The sequence below is a fragment of the Salmo salar genome, chromosome 01 (genome assembly GCF_965601325.2).
Source record: "Salmo salar chromosome 01, fSalSal1, whole genome shotgun sequence".
NCBI classification, from domain to species: domain Eukaryota; kingdom Metazoa; phylum Chordata; class Actinopteri; order Salmoniformes; family Salmonidae; genus Salmo; species Salmo salar.
The window spans coordinates 84,791,563-84,812,161 of NC_138291.1; the positions used below are offsets into that span (position 1 = coordinate 84,791,563).

At 41.9% G+C, this 20,599-nt stretch overlaps 1 protein-coding gene across 2 annotated transcripts; it reads right to left on the reverse strand.

Annotated features, from left to right (window-relative positions):
* Positions 1-763: 763 nt before the first annotated feature.
* st6galnac (ST6 (alpha-N-acetyl-neuraminyl-2,3-beta-galactosyl-1,3)-N-acetylgalactosaminide alpha-2,6-sialyltransferase) lies at positions 764-20,297 on the reverse strand. 2 transcript variants are annotated; one of them, XM_082977510.1, is made up of 11 exons: positions 20,076-20,217; positions 18,534-18,684; positions 14,865-15,286; positions 11,892-12,162; positions 8,445-8,610; positions 6,601-6,775; positions 6,085-6,223; positions 5,796-5,899; positions 5,511-5,594; positions 4,605-4,704; positions 764-3,605 (listed from the first exon to the last, which is right to left on the reverse strand). In XM_082977510.1, exons 3-11 carry the CDS (start codon positions 15,023-15,025, stop codon positions 3,435-3,437), a joined length of 1,371 nt encoding a protein of 456 aa, XP_082833636.1. In that variant the 5' UTR covers positions 15,026-15,286; positions 18,534-18,684; positions 20,076-20,217; the 3' UTR covers positions 764-3,434. The 2 variants fall into 2 exon arrangements, with proteins under 2 accessions (XP_082833636.1, XP_014068145.2); XM_014212670.3 differs by lacking the exon at positions 18,534-18,684 and having other exon boundaries at positions 20,076-20,297.
* Between the last annotated feature and the right edge of the window lie 302 nt (positions 20,298-20,599).

Consider the following 20,599-nt stretch of genomic DNA (forward strand, 5'->3'; position numbering starts at 1 on the left):
GAGTTTTTCAGGATAAAAAAATAAACGGAATGTAGCTAAGCACAGGCAAAATCCTAGAGGAAAATCTGGTTCAGTCTGCTTTCCACCAGACACTGGGATATGAATTCACCTTTCAGCAGGAAAATAACCTAAAACACAAGGCCAAATCTACACTGGTTGCTTACCAAGAAGACAGAGAATGTTCCTGAGTGGCCGAGTTACAGTTTTGACTTAAATTGGCTTGAAAATCTATGGAAAGACCTGAAAATGGTTGTCAGCAATGATAAACAATCAATTTGACAGAGCTTGAAGAATTTAGAAAATAATAAATGGGCAAATATTGCACAATCCAGGTGAGGAAAGCTCTTAGAGACTTACCCAGAAAGACTCACAGCGGTAATCACTGCCAAAGGTGATTGTAACATCGACTCAGGGGGTTGAATACTTATCCAAATCCAGATACATTAGTGCTTTATTTTTTACTTTTTTTTTTAACAAATGTTCAAATTTTTCTTCCACATCAAAGTATTTTGCATAGATTGTTGACAAAATCTATTTTAATTCCACTTTGTAACACAACATGTGGAAAAAGTCAAGGATACTTTCTGAGGGCACTATACAGGCTGTTAAAGCCTTAATACAAAACTGCTCGATGGTGGTGTGTGTTCCTAATCTGCTTTTCCTAACAGCCTATTAACCCTATTGCCTACTTAGGAGGTGCATTAATTATGTTCAGATTACTAACATGACATTCTATCAAAATAGAAATACAAGACATACAAACTTTCATTCTCAATTTCTTTATAGATTTCAATTACATTAAAAACATCCACTCTAAAATTTGCATTATGGAGGAACTCCCCCTCAACCCAATTCCCCCTGTTAATGAACTCCATCAACAACAAAAAAGTTTACCACATCTTCTGTACATATTGAAAACTAATGTCTGATGTGAGTCTTCCGTAGAGGAAAGCCTGAACCATTTAATGTCATTGTTAAAGGATTGTTATTCTAAAAAGACATAAAACAAAAATGTAAAATAAGCTAATTCATTGATTCTGTTGTAGGGTCTTTGGTTTCTTTACCCTGCACCACATATATTTTATGCACATGTAGAGTGAGCCGTGGTAGGTGTTACCATTTTCCACATGCATGTCCACTTCCCATGTGGAGGTGAGCATGCAAAGTCTCAGTCAGAGATCAACTCTATTGTCACAGTGATCAGATGAATCTAATGTTCTTCTCAGGTCCTGAATGACCTCATTCATCAGGCATCAATATTCAGCAGAAACAATGATACTTCTGTGACCTTTGTCACTATTCATTCTGGGTCGTGCTCATTAGGGCACAGCATAGCAAAATGCTTTGCAACAGAAAACTAAAATAAATGTTTCTTATTGGAGGAGTTGAAGTAGTCCTTCCTTGTTTCAGTCCATTGTCTTCTGTTTGGTACCTAACGAATCCAGCCCTGAGCTAGCTTTGAGAAGTCCAGGTGCTCTATTGTCTAGTCCAGCCACACATACTCCAATTTTCCAGGAGATCCTTGGAAACATCCATTCATGTTCTGGGAGCGAGTGCCCGAAGAGAAAGGCCACTGACAGTGTCCTTTTGGAGTTGTTGTGGAAACATCTTCCTTCACTTCAAATAGTTTCCCCAGTTACCTCAACGACAACTCATTTTGCAGACAAAATATTGAGATTCACATTAAGGCACACACTGGTGGTAGTATGAAAAAGAAATACAGTTCTTGTCTATGTAGCATTGCTCTCTCATATTAATAAGGAAACCTTTATCATTATAATTTTTTAAAGTGTGAAAGTAAAATACATTTTAAAAACATATTTCATAAAAAATAAACTTTTCAAAACAAAAAATATATATGTTATTTTCTCCCCTCAGCTTTGCTTTGGTCAAACATTTGAGTTGTCTGTTGACCCACTTCTACACTGACTCCACACAGAAACATAGTAATATCATGTGAAAATAATCTGACTACTTATCAGAATAGACCATGACTACTGCCGGCAGTGCTGTGCGAAAGTATTTAGGGCAGTGAGGGAGGGTAGAGGGTATTTTAAGTAGGTGGCCGGCCCAGCAGCAACAGCCCTATCCCTTGTCAACATACAGTGGGGTCCGAAATTATTGACACCCTTAAAAAAGATGAGCAATAACGACTGTGTAAAATAAATAATTAAAATACGGATCGATAATGTATGCAAGAAAATGGGAGAATTATATTTTATACTTACAATTGCTCAGATTTTGTTTAACAAGTAATACTTTCTATCTCTCTATAAAGGTAGGGGTCAAAATTATTGACAACCCTAAAGATTCTTATAAATAAAGTGGTAAAAGTTTAATATTTGGTCCCATATTCCTAGCACGCAATGACTACATCAAGCTTGTGACTCTACAAACTTGTTGGATGCATTTGCAGTTAGTTTTGGTAGTGTTTCAGATTATTTTGTGCCCAATAGAGTCACTTTTATTATAAATAAGAATATAATATATTTCTAAACACTTCTACATTAATGTGGATGCTACCATGATTACAGATAATCCTGAATGAATTGTGAATAATGATGAGTGAGAAAGGTAGAGGGAGGGTAAAAGATCTTGTCTATGTAGCATTGCTCTCTCATATTAATAAGGAAACTTGTATCATTATAATTTTTTAAAGTGTGAAAGTAAAATACATTTTAAAAACATATTTCATAAAAAATAAACTTTTCAAAACAAAAAATATATATGTTATTTTCTCCCCTCAGCTTTGCTTTGGTCAAACATTTGAGTTGTCTGTTGACCCACTTCTACACTGACTCCACACAGAAACATAGTAATATCATGTGAAAATAATCTGACTACTTATCAGAATAGACCATGACTACTGCCGGCAGTGCTGTGCGAAAGTATTTAGGGCAGTGATCTTTGAAACATCCGTCTGACTAAGACCCACAAAAGCTGATTGTCTGAAATGGTTTAAAAATACTAAAAAAGGTCTTAAAATAATATAAAAAGGCTAATAAATATTACTTGGTAAAATATGTCCAAAATGAATCATTGATAAAATCTTCAGCTGTGCAGTCTAAAACAATCTTTGCCCAGAATGAAAAGAATCTGTCAGTTTTCCTGGTATCTCAGCAAGTGTCAGCAACAGTCTATGACTGTCTCCCTGGCAACCAGCCTCCACCCTGTTAGAGACGTCTCAAGAGGATAGGCTAAGCCCGTCTCCATGGAGACCATTTTCACAGAAGTATTGGCTAACCTCCAACATGGCAGGCAATGACAAAGTCAGACGTGGAGTAATTTTTCTATAAATCTCATAGTTGCAACAGTTAGTTTACTGGGGGTTGGCAAACCTTGGGAGCCAGTGGTGGAGACGGAGTCATTACCATAGACTTATGTCATTAATGTGGTCATTGCCATAGTGACCTGGAGTGAGTTAGTTCCTGAGATCACTGGTGCATGTAGAGCGTGATGAGGCCTGCCTGGTGGAGCTGCTGCCACAGTGTCATCTCCATCTTCAGGTCATGGTTGATGAAGAAACCCACAGGGTGATATCTGCTGTCATAGTAGTGGTCAGAGTAGTTTTTATAGTCTGGAGTCATGAAGCCGTACGCGCTCACCTGTTTTCAACATGCACACAGACAGAGAGCGAGAGAGAGAGACAGGAAAGGGGGGGGGGGGATAGGTTAGTTGTTGCAGTCACCGTCTTGTTGTCAAGTGTTTCACAACTCAAGCACAATGATTACCTTATGGACCTTTGCTTTCATTAGTGATCTGAGCCGCACGCTGCAGGTCTAATTGAAGGCTATCAGGGCCAGAGTAAGTACTGTTAATCCGTAAGGCAAGTGCAGTCATGTCCAGGGAGTCATAATCAATGGTGTAGTGGAGGGTAAAAATGCAGTTTATCCACCTTTTTATTTTGCCAAACAGTTTACCCATCTTTTACGTAAAAATGCATTGAAAGTAAAGGGAGCTTAACTTTTTTTCACCGTGACCGGCGATCAGAGTTTACCAACCAATTCTTTTACCACCACATCACTAGTTGTCATCTTATGCTTTTACTGTACATGGTCATAACTAACTAATATAACATTACTGTTTATCTTATGCTTTTACTGTACATGGTCATAACTAACTAATATAACATTACTGTTTACCTTGTGCTTTGCTGTACATGGTCATAACTAACTAATATAACATTACTGTTTATCTTATGCTTTTACTGTACATGGTCATAACTAACTAATATAACATTACTGTTTACCTTGTGCTTTGCTGTACATGGTCATAACTAACTAATATAACATTACTGTTTACCTTGTGCTTTGCTGTACATGGTCATAACTAACTAATACAAAGTTACGGTTTACCTTGTGCTTTAAGATTTTTTAATTAACTAGGTAAGTCAGTTAATAACAAATTCTTATTTACAATGACGGCCTACCCGCTGCCCCAGTCGGGAGCCCTTTTACTGTACATGGTCGTAACTAACTAATACAACGTGTTGCAGTTACAGTTTACCTTGTGCTTTTACTGTCAGTGGTCATAACCGGTCTTGTCTTGTTCAAATATGAAGTGTTGCAATTACTGTTTAGTGGCTGTGGTAGCTCATACCGTACCTGGTCACAGGTGTGCATAGCAGCCAGCAGCATCACAGCACCTGTTGATGGACGGTATATGTTCTTGTATTTGGTCTGCATGGCATGGCCTCGGAGGAACCTACTCAGAACATGAAAACCATTTAACAACCACACTGCAGGTGCACATATTTACTTCAAACTAAATATTAAAATAGTGTCAGAGAAAATATTCTCAGGTACAATAAAGTTGATCCTATTCTATCCTAAAATGCCCTTGTTGGAGAAAAGGTGTTGGATAGACCACTCCTAGCTACCACCTTTTCGTTGTTGTGAGGAGAGCTAACGATATACAACACTTGTCCTTTTCAGTATCCACCGAAACAGAGTCACACTATATCCTGATGGAAGCCTGACATGGTTCATTCATTTAGATATCATTCTAATTACGTGACCCTTGGGTTCGTGGCACTGGCACTCGACATGCACGGTGAGTTAGATTCATATATATTTTGAACCACCTCCTCATCAGATGGTCCTATTTAGCCATTGTGAGAAGAGTGCTTGGTCTAGCCACCCAAAACACTTGAGTTTCACATTTCAAAAGGAGTTTTATATGTCCAGGTGTGTGTAATCAGAGCTCTGGTGTGATTCTGATGAGTCACAACAACTATCCTAAATATTATTATTTAACTAGGCAAGTCAGTTAAGAACAAATTCTTATTTACAATGATGGCCTACGCCGGCCAAACCCGGATGACGCTGGGCCAATTGTGCGCCGCCCTATGGGACTCCCAATCACAGCCGGATGTGATACAGTCTGGATTTGAACAAGGGACTGTAGTGATATCTCTTGCACTGAGATGCTGTTCCTTAGACCGCTGCGCCACACGGAAGCCCAAAAGATAGCACAAAGATAAGTCACTTATTTCCCCCTCTTTTACTCACCTGTTTCTGATGTAACGTATGAAATCTGGATGGTACATCTTGAACTTTTCTACACTCACATTATTTCCAAAGTATGTGGGTGGCCTGAGGTAGAAAACAAATGAAGGCCTCTATTCACAAGCTGCACAAAGAAATATCAATATGGCTAACAGTATACAAGACACATTTGTAAATAAAGAAGGAATACATTGAGGGTGTTCAATTACAGTGGCAGTCCACATGGATGCTGTGTGGGGAATGAAATCAAAACTGTCTCCATGGATGTGAACCCATGCCACATCTTACGTTTTGCTCTTCTCTGGTCCTCTCTCTACTGGAGTGTGTGTGGCGGCTGCTTTCATCAGCAGATAATCTCTGTCATGGTCTGGCAGGAAGACATACCTAGTCTCCTACAGGATAGATGGGGGGGAGAGAGAGAGAGGTGAATACAATCAGACTATAAAGAGTTTGTCATTGAATGAATGAAAAGAATGGATGGATTAATTAGTGAATTAATACATTTTATTCCACAAATGATGTTTATTCCCAGTGAGTCAATTTGATTGTGAACCATCAACATCATGGAAGGTCTCACCTCAGAGAGCGGGGGTCCTCTGTAGCCCACTCCGGCGTAGCTCTTCATGGAGTTACGGAGGGTGTTGGTGGAGAACGTGTAGAGGGATGTTCTAGAGCCCACATCCTGCTCAAAGCCCTTAGTCACAGCTCCATTGGTCCTGGAATCACAACAGAGGTACGGAACAGAACACTGTCAATGACCAATTAGAACACAGGAAAATTGTCAATGATCAATTAGAACAGCAGCATGAATGAACATGAACACTATCAGTGACCGTTGGAAAATAAATGACCACTTAGACCCTTTGGTAACCACAGCAACCAGATACATGCCTCATTGTAATCTCCAGACTCTCAAGGAGCCCTTGAACGGACCATCCTAATGGTAAAAATGCCAACTGTCACATTAACGTGGTAATGCTCATTACAAGGAACCTGTAGAATGAAAAGTTTTAAAAACCTAAGATGGTCTAACCTCGTTCATAGAATATTGAGGAAGTCAAGACTAAACAAGGTCGAAAAAGGTGTCTCTCACCTGAAGACATAGTCATGTTGGTCAATCTCCCGGCCCTTCTTTGAATCCTTCAGAATCCCTCCGTTGCCCACGACAGCACAGCAGACACACTGCGAGCCGTTGCTACGACGATCCCAGTCATCAAACATGTGCCAGTTGGCCGATGTGTTGAGAACAGACAGGGTCGACACTAGAGCTGTTTGCACAACAAAAGAAAAAAACATTTAATTTTCATTTTTTACAAAGGCCTCTGAGATTCATTTTAGAATTATTGGCAGGTTTAATCCCCACACAGTCCCAAATAAAAAGCCTTGCTTGTGGCAATAAATGCATTCCAAAGTAATAAAAAAATATATTCATAAAGGGAGCCAATCTATGGTTCTCTGCCAAAGATCTTTGTCTAATGCAAATCACCCAATGGACGATTCTTACACATTCAACTGAATGTGTCTTGTTGTCCCCATAGCTGCAAAACACCAGATGGGGCCTGAGGCAAGGTGTGGGTAAATCTTTATTTGTACAGTCTATGGGGTGAACACAGTGGAATGATTCCATCATTTACTCTTCTAGATCTGAGCTAAGAGATTTGCATGTACAGACGCCTCACAAGTCCTCAACAGGCAGCTTCATTAAATAGTACCCGCAAAACACCAGTCTCAACGTCAACAGTGAAGAGGCGACTCTGGGATGCTGGCCCTCTAGGGGCAGAGTTACAAAGAAAAAGCCATATCTCAGACTGGCCAATTAAAAGAAAAGACAAAGATGGGCAAAAGAACACAGACACTGGACAGAGGAACTCTGCCTAGAAGGCCAGCATCCCGGAGTCGCCTCTTCACTGTTGATGTTGAGATTGGTGTTTTGTGGGTACTATTTAATGAAGCTGCCAGTTGAGGACTTGTGAGGTGTCTGTTTCTCAAACTAGACACTCGAATGTACTTGTCCTCTTGCTCAGTTGTGCACCGGGGCCTCCCGCTCCTCTGGTTAGAGCCAGTTTGCACTGTTCTGTGAAGGGAGTAGTACACAGCGTTGCACGACATCTTCAGTTTCTTGGCAATTTCTCGCATGGAATAGCCTTCATTTCTCCGAACAAGAATAGACTGACGAGTTTCAGAAGAAAGTTCTTTGTTTCTGACCATTTTGAGCCTGTAATCGAACCCACAAATGCTGATGCTCCAGATACTCAACTAGTCTAAAGAAGGCCAGGTTTATTGATTCTTTAATTAGCACAACCGTTTTCAGCTGTGATAACATAATTGCAAAAGGGTTTTCTAATGATCAATTAGCCTTTAAAATGATAAACTTGGATTAGCTAACACAATGTGCCATTGGAACACAGGAGTGATGGTTGTTGATAATGGGCCTCTGTACACCCATGTAGATATTCCATTAAAGAAATCTGCCATTTCCAGCTACAATAGTAACTTACAACATTAACAACATCTACACTGTATTTCTGATCAATTTGATGTTACTTTAAATGGACAAATAAAGTTGCTTTTCTTTCAGAAACAAGGACATTTCTAAGTGAACCCAAACTTTTGAACGGTAGTGTATCTGTAAAGAGGATGTCCTATTGACTGACCATAAAGGGTTGTATCTCCTATCTCTGAACCCATGTACAATCTTTATTGTGTTGGCCATGGAGCAAAGGGGACTGCAGCTAGACAATGGCCACATTGTGTGTTAGTCACCCACATTAACGCCAACACCACGGACTGTCTGTCTTACTGTAGCCAATGTTGTGTAACTATATTATTTGTAGTCGTTGCTGTAACTATTAATATTAACATGACTTGTCCAAGCATTGGTGTGAAGTAATGCATTGAAACAACGGTCACATGTCAACATGTATTGAAAGTACTTACTGTCAATGTCAAGGTTTCCCCAGCCGTGAGCCCCTGGGTACAGTTTGAGGCGCTGGTACTGTTCTGGAGTGGCATGCTTGGCCCACTGGAGGACAGGGATCCTGCCCAGATACCTCACCCCAAAGTCTGTCTGGGGAACCCTGCTACGAATACTGTTTGGACAGTCCTGCAGGGGAAAAAAACAGTCTTCTTATTGAAGACTGAAAGTTCCTGTTGAATCCATTATGAGTACATCTCAGACCATCTTTAAAACCCGTCCATGTGCATTATGATCTAAAAGGCTAAACTGAACCTAAATCTGCATTCCTACTGTGAGACTACACACTTCCTGTGTTTTAGTTTTATAGTAAGGGACACAACACCAAAACACAGTCACAACTCAAATTCATGGTTATCATTACATAGCAGCACATAACAACGCCAGCAATATTTGTTCCAGTTGACAGACTTTGCAACATTATAAATTGTATGACTCTCAATGGAAGTAATTAACTGTATCTTGTAATTTAAAGTTCTACAGTGGAAGAGCTGCATAATGACTAGAGGGATGTGGAGAATTATCATTCTTGGGGAGAGACATAACGGTTATGAAGAACACGTGGAAAACTCATTGACTACGTTCCAAATGGCACCCTATTTGCTATATACATAGGGTGATATTTTGGATGCAACCTCACTGTATCATCCCCAAACCCTCTGTTTGTTCTCAATAAAAAACATTGCACTACAATTATCTAATTATAATGTCAGCAATAACTAATTTTAATTCAGTAATTGTGTAATTTATTTTGTCATATAACTTATGACATGTGTTATGGAATCTTAGGAGTCAATTACGACATGCAAGGGCAGCTGAGTCTTGGCGATAGAATTGAACCATATGGTATTCCTTTATCGTCCACTGTCTGTCCGTACGGGTGGATCGGTCTTATGCCAGACACCATAAAGAAACACTCTTTGAGAAAACACCATATAGAGAACACCAGTAGTTCCTCTCTTTTGCAACCATTTTATGTCCACATTAACAAGAAAAATAACAGTAATCAATGGAAGCAGACATCCTTGAACTGAAGTGACTGTTTTGCTTTTAAACCTCAGCAATGGTTCATATGAAATGTTCAATGTTATAAGAAAGTCTTGAGTAACAACTTTATTTTGTCTGTCTTTTTCTTGGCAGTTTATGGGATGACGCTACAACATTGTTCTATGGAGTTGACACAAAGCAGGTAAAGCAACAAAAAAACAGTCTGGGAGAATGTGTAATATGACTTCATATCCTGTCATGGTACATGGCCAAAAAAGAACACCACCACATATTTAATGGAAATGAATCCACTCACACACACGCCCGCCCACACACGTACACCTAACGTCCTTGTAGAACATGAAATCATTCCATTAACATCAGCATCAAGGCTGATGAACAGTGAACTAGTGGTATTATTGTACAGTGGGGGAAAAAAAGTATTTGATCCCCTGCTGATTTTGTACGTTTGCCCACTGACAAAGAAATGATCAGTCTATAATTTTAATAGTAGGTTTATTTGAACAGTGAGAGACAGAATAACAACAACAAAATCCAGAAAAACGCATATCAAAAATGTTATAAAATGATTTGCATTTTAATGAGGGAAATAAGTATTTGACCCCCCTGCAAAACATGACTTAGTACTTGGTGGCAAAACCCTTGTTGGCAATCACAGAGGTCAGACGTTTCTTGTAGTTGGCCACCAGGTTTGCACACACCTCAGGAGGGATTTTGTCCCACTCCTCTTTGCAGATCTTCTCCAAGTCATTAAGGTTTCGAGGCTGACGTTTGGCAACTCAAACCTTCAGCTCCCTCCACAGATTTTCTATGGGATTAAGGTCTGGAGACTGGCTAGGCCACTCCAGGACCTTAATGTGCTTCTTCTTGAGCCACTCCTTTGTTGCCGTGGCCGTGTGTTTTGGGTCATTGTCATGCTGGAATACCCATCCACGACCCATTTTCAATGCCCTGGCTGAGGGAAGGAGGTTCTCACCCAAGGTTTGACGGTACATGGCCCCGTCCATCGTCCCTTTGATGCGGTGAAGTTGTCCTGTCCCCTTAGCAGAAAAACACCCCCAAAGCATAATGTTTCCACCATCCATGTTTGACGGTGGAGATGGTGTTCTTGGGGTCATAGGCAGCATTCCTCCTCCTCCTCCAAACACGGCGAGTTGAGTTGATGTCAAAGAGCTCCATTTTGGTCTCATCTGACCACAACACTTTCACCAGTTGTCCTCTCAGTCATTTATATATTCATTGGCAGACTTCAGATGGGCCTGTTACTGTATTCTTGAGCAGGGGGACCTTGCGGGCGCGGCAGGATTTCAGTCCTTCACTGCGTAGTGTATTACCAATTGTTTTCTTGGTGACTATGGTCCCAGCTGCCTTAAGATCATTGACAAGATCCTCCCGTGTAGTTCTGGACTGATTCCTTACCGTTCTCATGATCATTGCAACTCCACGAGGTGAGATCTTGCATGGAGCCCCAGGCCGAGGGATATTGACAGTTCTTTTGTGTTTCTTCCATTTGCGAATAATCGCACCAAATGTTGTCACCTTCTCACCAAGCTGCTTGGCGATGGTCTTGTAGCCCATTCCAGCCTTGTGTAGGTCTATAATCTTGTCCCTGACATCCTTGAAGAGCTCTTTGGTCTTGGCCATGGTGGAGCGTTTGGAATCTGATTGATTGATTGCTTCTGTGGACAGGTGTCTTTTTTACAGGTAACAAGCTGTGGTTAGGAGCACTCCCTTTAAGAGTGTCCTCCTAATCTCAGCTCGTTACCTGTATAAAAGACACCTGGGAGCCAGAAATCTTTCTGATTGAGAAGGGGTCAAATACTTATTTCCCTCATTAAAATGCAAATCAATTTATAACATTTTTGACATGTGTTTTTCTGGATATTTTTGTTGTTTTTCTGTCTCTCACTGTTCAAATAAACCTACCATTAAAATTATAGACTGATCATTTCTTTGTCAGTGGGCAAACGTACAAAATCAGCAGGGGATCAAATACTTTTTTCCCCCACTGTACCACACAGACCTGTACTATATAAAGACGTGACAAAACAACTGTCCGATTTCCACACAATGTAACACGGAGAGGCCCAAAGCGTATCAAATGGCTGTATGAATTACGTTTTGGGTTGTATAACCTGTTTGTTACCTCGAGTATCAACCATGTCATCTGACTGAGTATCCATTTTCCTAATTACAGCAGTGTGGGGCATTATTTTGACAGTGCCCCCATGCATAGCCACCCATACGACTGAAAGTGCAACCCTCAGCACTTCCTCCAAATCAGTCAACATTGACTGCAAGTAGATCACAGCCCTTCTAAGGTCTCTAAAGTAGGCCACAATCACACCAAGCAGATCAAGTGAAAGAACAGGAACAGATCAGAAAGGGGAACTTCAACTCACAGTTTGAGGTGGGGCAACTTCGCTGTAGTAACTGTCTCCAATGAAGGGTGGCTCTGTTGGTTTGGTTGAATTGGAGAGGAGAGCACCTTTAATATTTTGACCCTTGGTAGTCTTGGACCTGGCTCCAGGTTTCATTGAGGGTCTGACTCCGACAGGGGATGTGGACTGTACCTTCAACCTTAAATGTGTTGTTGGTGTTGAACCAGTGTGTAGGCTGTCCAAACCATCTGACGGTGTGTTACCGTCAATAGAGTCTTCAGAGTCATGTGACCTAGTGTAAGACAAAACAACACAGCAATGGTCAAACCTGTAGCAGAAAGGGATAGCGCATTGTTACACCAACTCTCCTGGTCAGTGTAACAATGTCCAATTGCTGTGGTTACTAACTCTGTGTGTGATCATAGAAGGTCTCATTGGCTTACTCCAAGTTAACCATATCCTGCTGCTAATAATGGAAACAAATCACATATTAAATCACTTTGTAACATTTATTTTTGCTGTAGAAAGCCAGCTTACTTTTCACAATCTCTCACAAGCAAAGGTCTTCTAGTAACAGTTAAATTATGCCAGTGACAAGTCCGTAAAAACAAGACCGTTTTTTAAACTATAGTAAATATTACAGTATTCCCCTTCCCCATGTCCCCAACACAGAGTGCCTGGATACAGCCGTTAGACGTGGTAAATTGGCCATATACCACAAACACCAGAGGTGCCTTATTAGGTATTCTGGTGTTTGTGGTATATGGCCAATATACCACGACTAACGGCTGTATCCAGGCACTCCATGTAAACTGGTTACCAATGTAATTAGTAACGTCATTTTTTTGTCATAACCATGGAATATGACACGGCTCGAAACCACCCGTTTTATAATACTATATAATCCATAAACAGAAAGGCCCATCTGGCACTAGCAGCTGAAGCCTCAGGTAACCATGGTGCTGCTCAACACTGATTGGCCACTCTGGACAACCAATCAGATCCAGAAGAATCCAGTCTCAGCAGAAAGGAACATCCAAACAAAGACTCCAACACCATCATCAAGTTTGGCGATGACACAACGGTGCTGGGCCTGATCATCAACGACGATGAGACAGCCTATAGGGAGGAGGTCAGAGACCTGGCAGTGTGGTGCCAGGACAACAACCTCTCCATCAACGTCAGCAAGACAAAGGTGCTTATTGTGGACTACAGGAAATGGAGGGCCGAACACGCCCCCATTCACATTGACAGGTCTGTAGTGGAATGGGTCGAGAGCTTCAAGTTCCTCGGTGTCCACATCGCTAAGGAATTATCATGGTCCACACACACCAACACAGTTGTGAAGAGGGCACGACAATGCCTCTTCCCCCTCAGGAGGCTAAAAAGATTTGTCATGGGCCCTCAGATACTCAAAAAGTTATACAGCTGAACAATTGAAAACATCTTGACTGGCTACGTCACAGCTTAGTATGGCAACTGCTCGGCATTTGACCGCAAGGCACTACAGAGGGTAATGTGTGTGGCCCAGTACATCATTGTGGCTGAACTCCCTGCCATTCCGGGCCTCTATACCAGGCGGTGTCTGTGGAAGGCCCTAGAAATTGTCAAAGACTCCAGCCACCCAAGTCATAAACTGTTCTCTCTTCTACCGCACGGCAAACGGTGCCGGAGCACTAAGTCTGGAACCAAAAGGCTCCAGAACAGCTTCTACCCCCAAGCCATAAGACTACTAAAATAGTTAAGCAAATAGCTACCCAGACTATCTGCATTGACCCTTTCTGCGTCAATTATTTTTGACTATGCACACACACTGAACTCTACCCACACACACTCACGCTACATAGTCAAAAGTATCCACTAATTTAAAAGTGTGTCCAAATACTTTTGGCCACTGACACTCCAACATACACACACACATTGCTGCTACTGTTTATTATCTATCCTGTTGCCTAGTCACTTTACCCCTGCCTTTATATACATACTGTATCTACCTAAATTACCTCGTACCCCTGCAGGTCGTCTCGCTACTGGTACCCCTTATATATAGCCAAGTTACTGTTACTCATTGAATATGTATTTCTCGTGTTACTAGGTTATATTTTGCATTCTTCCCCTCTGCATTGTTGGGAATGGCCCATAAGTAAGCATGTCACTGTTAGTCTACACCACTTGTCTACGAAGCATGTGCTAATTAAAATTAGATTTATACTAATAAAAAAACAATGTAATAAACCCAATCAGATGATGGTGAACCTGAGATCAAAAGGTGACAAGGAATTAGAAGTGCAAATGTATTTGTCATTTACTGGCCTTTCTTATTACAGCAAGCTACATCGACTACTGCATTTGGAGAGCCACAGTTTGGAACTAAAAAGGATAAGCACAGCAGGGCTGTTTGGAGACTCAGGCATTTATATAAAAAGCACTGCCCACTGTTGCTTAGTAAAACCCAAGGGCTACGTTAAGCAGGCAGGCGGCAGCTTATAATGACAGACCTGCTAAAGCGCAAACCACTCAAACGTATCATTTAGTCTCTGAAATAGACCTCTCAGAGAGAGACAGAGACACACAGAGAGAGTCACTCTCTTAATGCATCTTATCTGCACAACCATGCTTTTAAAACTAGACTATCGCTCACCCATTACTACCAGGCTTACATTTCACATGTCAAGACTCAGAGAGACTACTGCCTGCGAAAGAACACCAGAATGTTTTTTTTCTTCATTCTCTTTATCTATTTCGTCTAGCTGGTGCTGCTGTGTGGCTCCATTGTGAAAACCACAATGATACAACTTGCAGTAAGAACGTAGTGGTTAGAGAAAACCACAGAGCATTTTATTCTCCATGATCTCAGCCATTTCCCTCAGAATGGCTGCTCATTAGGCAAACCAAGGGAAATGACTAGGATGAATTTTAGGAAAAAGGGAGAAAAAATGTCAGTGCACATAGTATATTCCACTGGGTCAATGGTGCATTGTTGTTTTTGTTTACCTGTTTGGTTCCTGTGTGTACCCAAGACCAGGGAAGTGTGACAGGTTCAGGTTGACCATGCGCCAGGGGACGGTGATCTCCACGCTCAAACACAGGATGTAGATGACCAGCAGGGAGATTACAGCCAGGAAGCACAGCCCCAGCCTCCTCTTGAGCACCATGTCTGTCACCGTGGCCCCGAGCCTGGGCAGCTGGCCACGTGTGTGCCCCCTGCTCTCCAACCTCCCTGGAGGAGGAACATGAGAACTTGGCAGAGGGGGAGGAGGATGGGGGAGTAGAGGGGAGTCGCTGATGTCCTTCTCAGGAGGATGTTTGGGTTTTTCAGGGGAGCAACGGGAAAAGAGATGAGGGCCAGGGGTGGATTTGACTGTAAATTAGTCCAGAGTTTCTCTGTTCCGGGGCCCCTCTCACCCCACGACCGTCTGAAGAGAAAGAGATAAGGACAGAGACAGGAGAGCAACAGGGGAGAAACGGACACAGAGAGAGGAATAGGGGAGATACAGACAGAGAGAGAGAGCAACAGGGGAGAGACGGACAGAGAGAGAAACCAGTGAAGAACAAAAAGCATTGTAAATACAACCCATATTTATGTTGATTTATTTTCCCTTTTGTACGTCGTTACAACACTGTATATAGTAGCCATAATGACATTTGAAGTGTCTCTTTTCCTTTTGAACTTTTGTGAGTGTAATGTTGATGTCACTGGAGAGAGAGAGAAACAGAGCGAAAGAAACTCTCACCAGAGTTGCTCCCAATAACCCCTTTTAAATAGACCTCTGTCCACATAATACAGGGTCACCCTTCTCTTTCATATCCCTCTGATTATAGGGACAGGATGGATCGGGTATTTACTTTGGCCCGTTTATTGCTATGGCCCCTGATGCATCATGGTACAGGAACTGAATAGGCTAAGCCCTCATCAAACACAGTGCTGGTAGAGTCAATGGTGGGAAAAGTACCCAATTGTGATACTTGAGTAAAAGTTAAGATACCTTAATAGAAAATGACCCAAGTAAAAGTAAAATTCACCCAGTAAAATACTACTTGAGTAAAAGTAAAAAATTATTTGGTTTTAAATATACATAAGTACCAAAAGTAAATGTAATTGCTAAAATATACTTAATTTAAAAAAATATATAATTGGTACACACACACTTCACCACAGTGTTCTCCATATAATATCAAATCAAATGTTATCAGTCACATGCGCCGAATACAACAGGTGTAGACCTTACAGTGAAACGCTTACGTACGAGCCCCAAACCAACAATGCAGTTTAAAAAAAATACAGATAAAAATAAGAGATAAAAGTAACAAGTAATTAAAGACCACCAGTGAAATAACAATAGTGAGACTATATACAAGGGGGTACCGATACAGAGTCAATGTGCGGGGGCACCGGTTATTTGAGGTAGTATGTACATGTAGGAAGAGTTATTAAAGTGACTATGCATTGATGACAACAGAGAGTAGCAGTGGTGTAAAGAGGGGGTACTGCAAATAGTCTGGGTAGCCATTTGACTAGATGTTCAGGAGTCTTATGGCTTGGGGGTAGAAGCTGTTTAGAAGCCTCTTGGACCTAGACTTGGCGCTCCGGTACCGCTTGCTGTGAGGTAGCAGAGAGAAGTCTATGACACAGGTGGCTGGAGTCTGACAATTTTTAGGGCCTTCCTCTGACATTGCTTGGTATAGAGGTCCTGGATGGCAGGAAGATTGGCCCCAGTGATGTACTGGGCCGTTCGCACTACCCTCTGTAGTGCCTTGCAGTTGGAGGCAGAGCAGTTGCCATACCAGGCAGTGATTCAACCAGTCAGGATGCTCTTGATGGTGCAGCTGTAGAACCTTTTGAGGATCTGAGGACCCATGCCAAATCTTTTGTCTCCTGAGGGGGAATAGGTTTTGTCGTGCCCTCTTCACAACTGTCTTGGTGTGCTTGGTCCATGTTAGTTTGTTGGTGATGTGGACACCAAGGAACTTGAAGCTCTCAACCTGCTCCACTACAGCCCCGTCGATGAGAATGGAGGCGTGCTCAGTCCTCCTTTTCCTGTAATCCACAATCATCTCCTTTGTCTTGATGACGTCGAGGGAGAGGTTGTTGCCCTGGCACCACACGGCCAGGTCTCTGACCTCCTCCCTATAGGCTGTCTCGTCGTTGTCAGTGATCAGGCCTACCACTGTTGTGTCATCTGTAAATTTAATGATGGTGTTGGAGTCGTGCCTGGCTCTGCAGTCATGAGTGAACAGGGAGTACAAGAGGGGACTAAGCACGCACCCGAGGGGCCCCTGTGTTGAGGATCAGTGTGGCGGATGTGTTGTTACCTACCCTTACCACATGGGGGCGGCCCGTCAGGAAGTCCAGGATCCAGTTGCCGAGGGAGGTGTTTAAGTCCCAGGGACCTTAGCTTATTGATGAGCTTTGAGGGCACTATGGTGTTGGACGCTGAGCTGTAGTCAATGAATAGCATTCTCACATAGGTGAGAATGCCAACGGAGGAATCCCAGATCATATTCCAGTCTGTGCTGGAAAAACAGTCCTGTAGCTTAGCATCTGCTTCCTCTGACCACTTTTTTATTGATCTAGTCACTGATGCTTCCTGCTTTAATTTTTGCTTGTAAGCAGGAATCAGGAGGATAGAATTATGGTCAGATTTGCCAAACGGAGGGCGAGGGAGATCTTTGTCTCTGTTTGTGGAGTATAGGTGGTCCAGAGTTCTTTTCCCTCTGGTTGCACATTTAACATGCTGATAGAAATTTGGTAAAACGGATTTAAGTTTCCCTGCATTAAAGTCTCCAGCTACTAGGAGCGCCGTCTCTGGGTGAGTGTTTTCTTGTTTGCTTATGGCGGAATACAGCTCATTCAATGCTGTCTTAGTGCCAGCCTCTGACTGTGGTGGTATGTAAACAACTACAAAGAATACAGATGAAAACTCTCTCGGTAGGTAGTGTGGTCTACAGCTTATCATGAGATACTCTACCTCAGGCGAGCAATAGCTTGAGATTTCCTTAGATATCGTGCACCAGCTGTTGTTTACAAAAATACATAGACCACCGACCCTAGTCTTACCAGATGCCGCTGGTTCTATCCTGCTGGCACACCATATAACCAGACAGCTGTATGTTGATGTTGTTGTCGTTCAGCCACGACTCCGTGAAGCATAAGATGTTACCGTTTTTAATGTCCCGTTGGTAGTTTAATCTTCCACGTAACTCGCCAATTTTATTGTCCAAAGATTGCACGTTTGCTAGCAGAATGGAGGGAAGTGGGGGTTTACTCGATCGCCTACGACCTTCGCCCCGTCTTTCTCCGCTTCCTCTTCACGCAGATCAAGGGGATCGGGGCCTGATCCTGAGGAAGCAGTGTATCCTTTGCGTCGGGCTCGTCAGAGTCGTGAAAGGAAAAAGAGGATTCTGCTAGTCTGTGGTGAGTAATCACAGTCCTGATGTCTAGGAGTTCTTACGGTCATAAGAGACGGTAGAAGCAACATTATGTACAAAATAATTTAAAAAATAAGTTAAATGCAAATCAACACAATCGGCTGGGGGCATGTAAAAGTCTGCCATCCTCTTCGGCGCTATCTTACCAATACATGTTTATAGATGTGTTGTTTATTTGATGTATTGCTAAAATAAAAAGGTTCAATCAAATAAATAATAAAAATGAGTTCTTACTGATTTAAAAAAAATCTTCAATAGTGGTAAAGACTGACTTCAAAGAGACCACATTCAAGTCCTCCATCCCTACTTAGTCTGACTGCTGCTCTTTCTGGCTCCACAACAAACCCCCGCCCGGGCATCTAGGAGGTGTGAATACCCAGCCAGCCTACAAGTAGAGGATGAAAAGTGTTTCACAGCAGAAAGAGACTTGGGACCAGCAGCACAATCTTGTGTAGAGCGTGGTTCTAAATACTGTAATTGTAAATAGTGTGTACATTTTCTCACTTTGTGTGTGGTTATATTCTCCTACATTACTTTCACATTTCCACAAACTTCCTTTCAAATGGTATCAAAAATATGCATATCCTTGCTTCAATGCCTGAGCTACAGGCAGTTAGATTTGGGTATGTCATTTTAGGCAAAGATTTACAAAAAGGGGCGGATCCTTAAGAGGTTTCAAGTAGTTTAAAGTATTTTTACACCACTGGGGGCAGCGTTACTGCCAAATGTACAATTTCTGACAACCCTGCCCAATCCTCAACCAGAGAAGAACAAGAGGGTCATGGCAACAACATGAAACCAGAATCACATCACTACTCTAAGGGCCCTGGTCAAAAGCAGTGCAGTAGGGTGTTATTTGGGGTGCATCCAATGTTTTTCCTTCTCATCTTCCCCTTCCCTGTGACAAACCATTAGGAACTATCTGAAACTCAGTTACTCTGGTAGTGTCAAGGCATTAGCATTTTTTTATTTTATTCTTTAGTTTATTTACTAAATATTTTCTTAACTCCATTTGTTGAACTGTATTGTTGGTTAATGGCTTGTAAAGTGAGCATTTCACGGTAACTACACCTGTTGTATTCGGCGCAAATGACAAATAACATTTGATTTGATGTCCATGTGACCATACTACCACACCTCACGCTGACTACAATGACAGGGTAAAGACAGCACTGAGTGGAAAACATGGCACAGGGTGGAAAAAATGTGATCTTTAACCAACTAGGCTACTTAAGTCTCTTAGTTATGCTCCATCGTTAAAACATACCAAATTACAATGAATACATCAGCGCAAATGTATCAAACTGCTGTAACACAGATGGCATCAGATGTCACTGATGTACTTTTCCTGACTTATTCTTCAGTGTTTGTTTGAAGATAGATGGCTAGGGAATGGAAGGAACACCTAGGTCCTCATTATTAGCCCTGTTCAACATGTCTCTAAAAACAGAAACACTTTCCCTTAAAAGGTCTTAAAGAATATTGATTGGATAGTTGATAGCAATGCCAAGATTTTTGTTCAGTTGAGTTTAATAATGATAATAAATACCTTTATTTCCTAAAAGTATTTTTGGTTATCCCAAAAGTGGGGGAGAAAAAAAGCACAGCAAACTTTCATGGTCTTTGTCAAAGTTGAATACATTATGCTCAGTAACAAGTTATGACTACACCATCCTCACAGAAACAGCAAGTCGCTACTCTGAGAAATCTCTCTTCCTGTCTCAACAGAAAACTAAACATAGAAAAGTATTTCAAGATGTCCCCATATCCTCTCACCTGTGACTAGTCTTCTTTAGTGGCAGTCCTGTACTAAGCAGTACAGTCAGTAGTGACAGTAGAAAATCCTCTACGCCAGAAGAAGTCTTCTTTAACTAAGTAAACTGTAGCACAGGCTACACTCGAGCCTGGCACAGCATGGGCGGGACTATTGTGAAATGAGCAACAGCTGCTGGTAATTGGTCAAACCCTCCCTCAGTGTCGGGGAAGAAGAGAGAAAGAATGGGGGGGGGGGGGGGGGGGCTTCTACCACAGCCACAGGCTGCAATAAAAAGTCAGACATGAGAAGACGCAGTAGCGGAAGAGCCTTGCTATGATCCCAACGTGTTGAGGCTTGAATCATAGCCTAGCTTACAGTGAAAGTCAAGATGGCTGAGCCCCTGGCATACATTAAACACGCACGCACACATGACATCTATAAACACAAACAAAAGAAAGTGTCAAGGGGCATACAGCAACATGCAGATCGTCCCTCGGGCCCTTGGAAGAGTGTTCTCTTCTTGTCAAAGGGGAGAACACTGGAG

What these genes read in the sequence shown, in the direction of transcription:
- st6galnac (XM_014212670.3), bottom strand. Translation starts at nt 15,025, where the DNA reads ATGGTGCTCAAGAGGAGGCTGGGGCTGTGCTTCCTGGCTGTAATCTCC. An exon ending in CAACATGACTATGTCTTCAG is followed by an intron (nt 6,224 to 6,600) that starts GTGAGAGACACC and finishes TTGTGATTCCAG; the next exon opens with GACCAATGGAGCTGTGACTA. An exon ending in CTATGCACACCTGTGACCAG is followed by an intron (nt 3,606 to 4,604) that starts GTACGGTATGAG and finishes TGTTGAAAACAG; the next exon opens with GTGAGCGCGTACGGCTTCAT.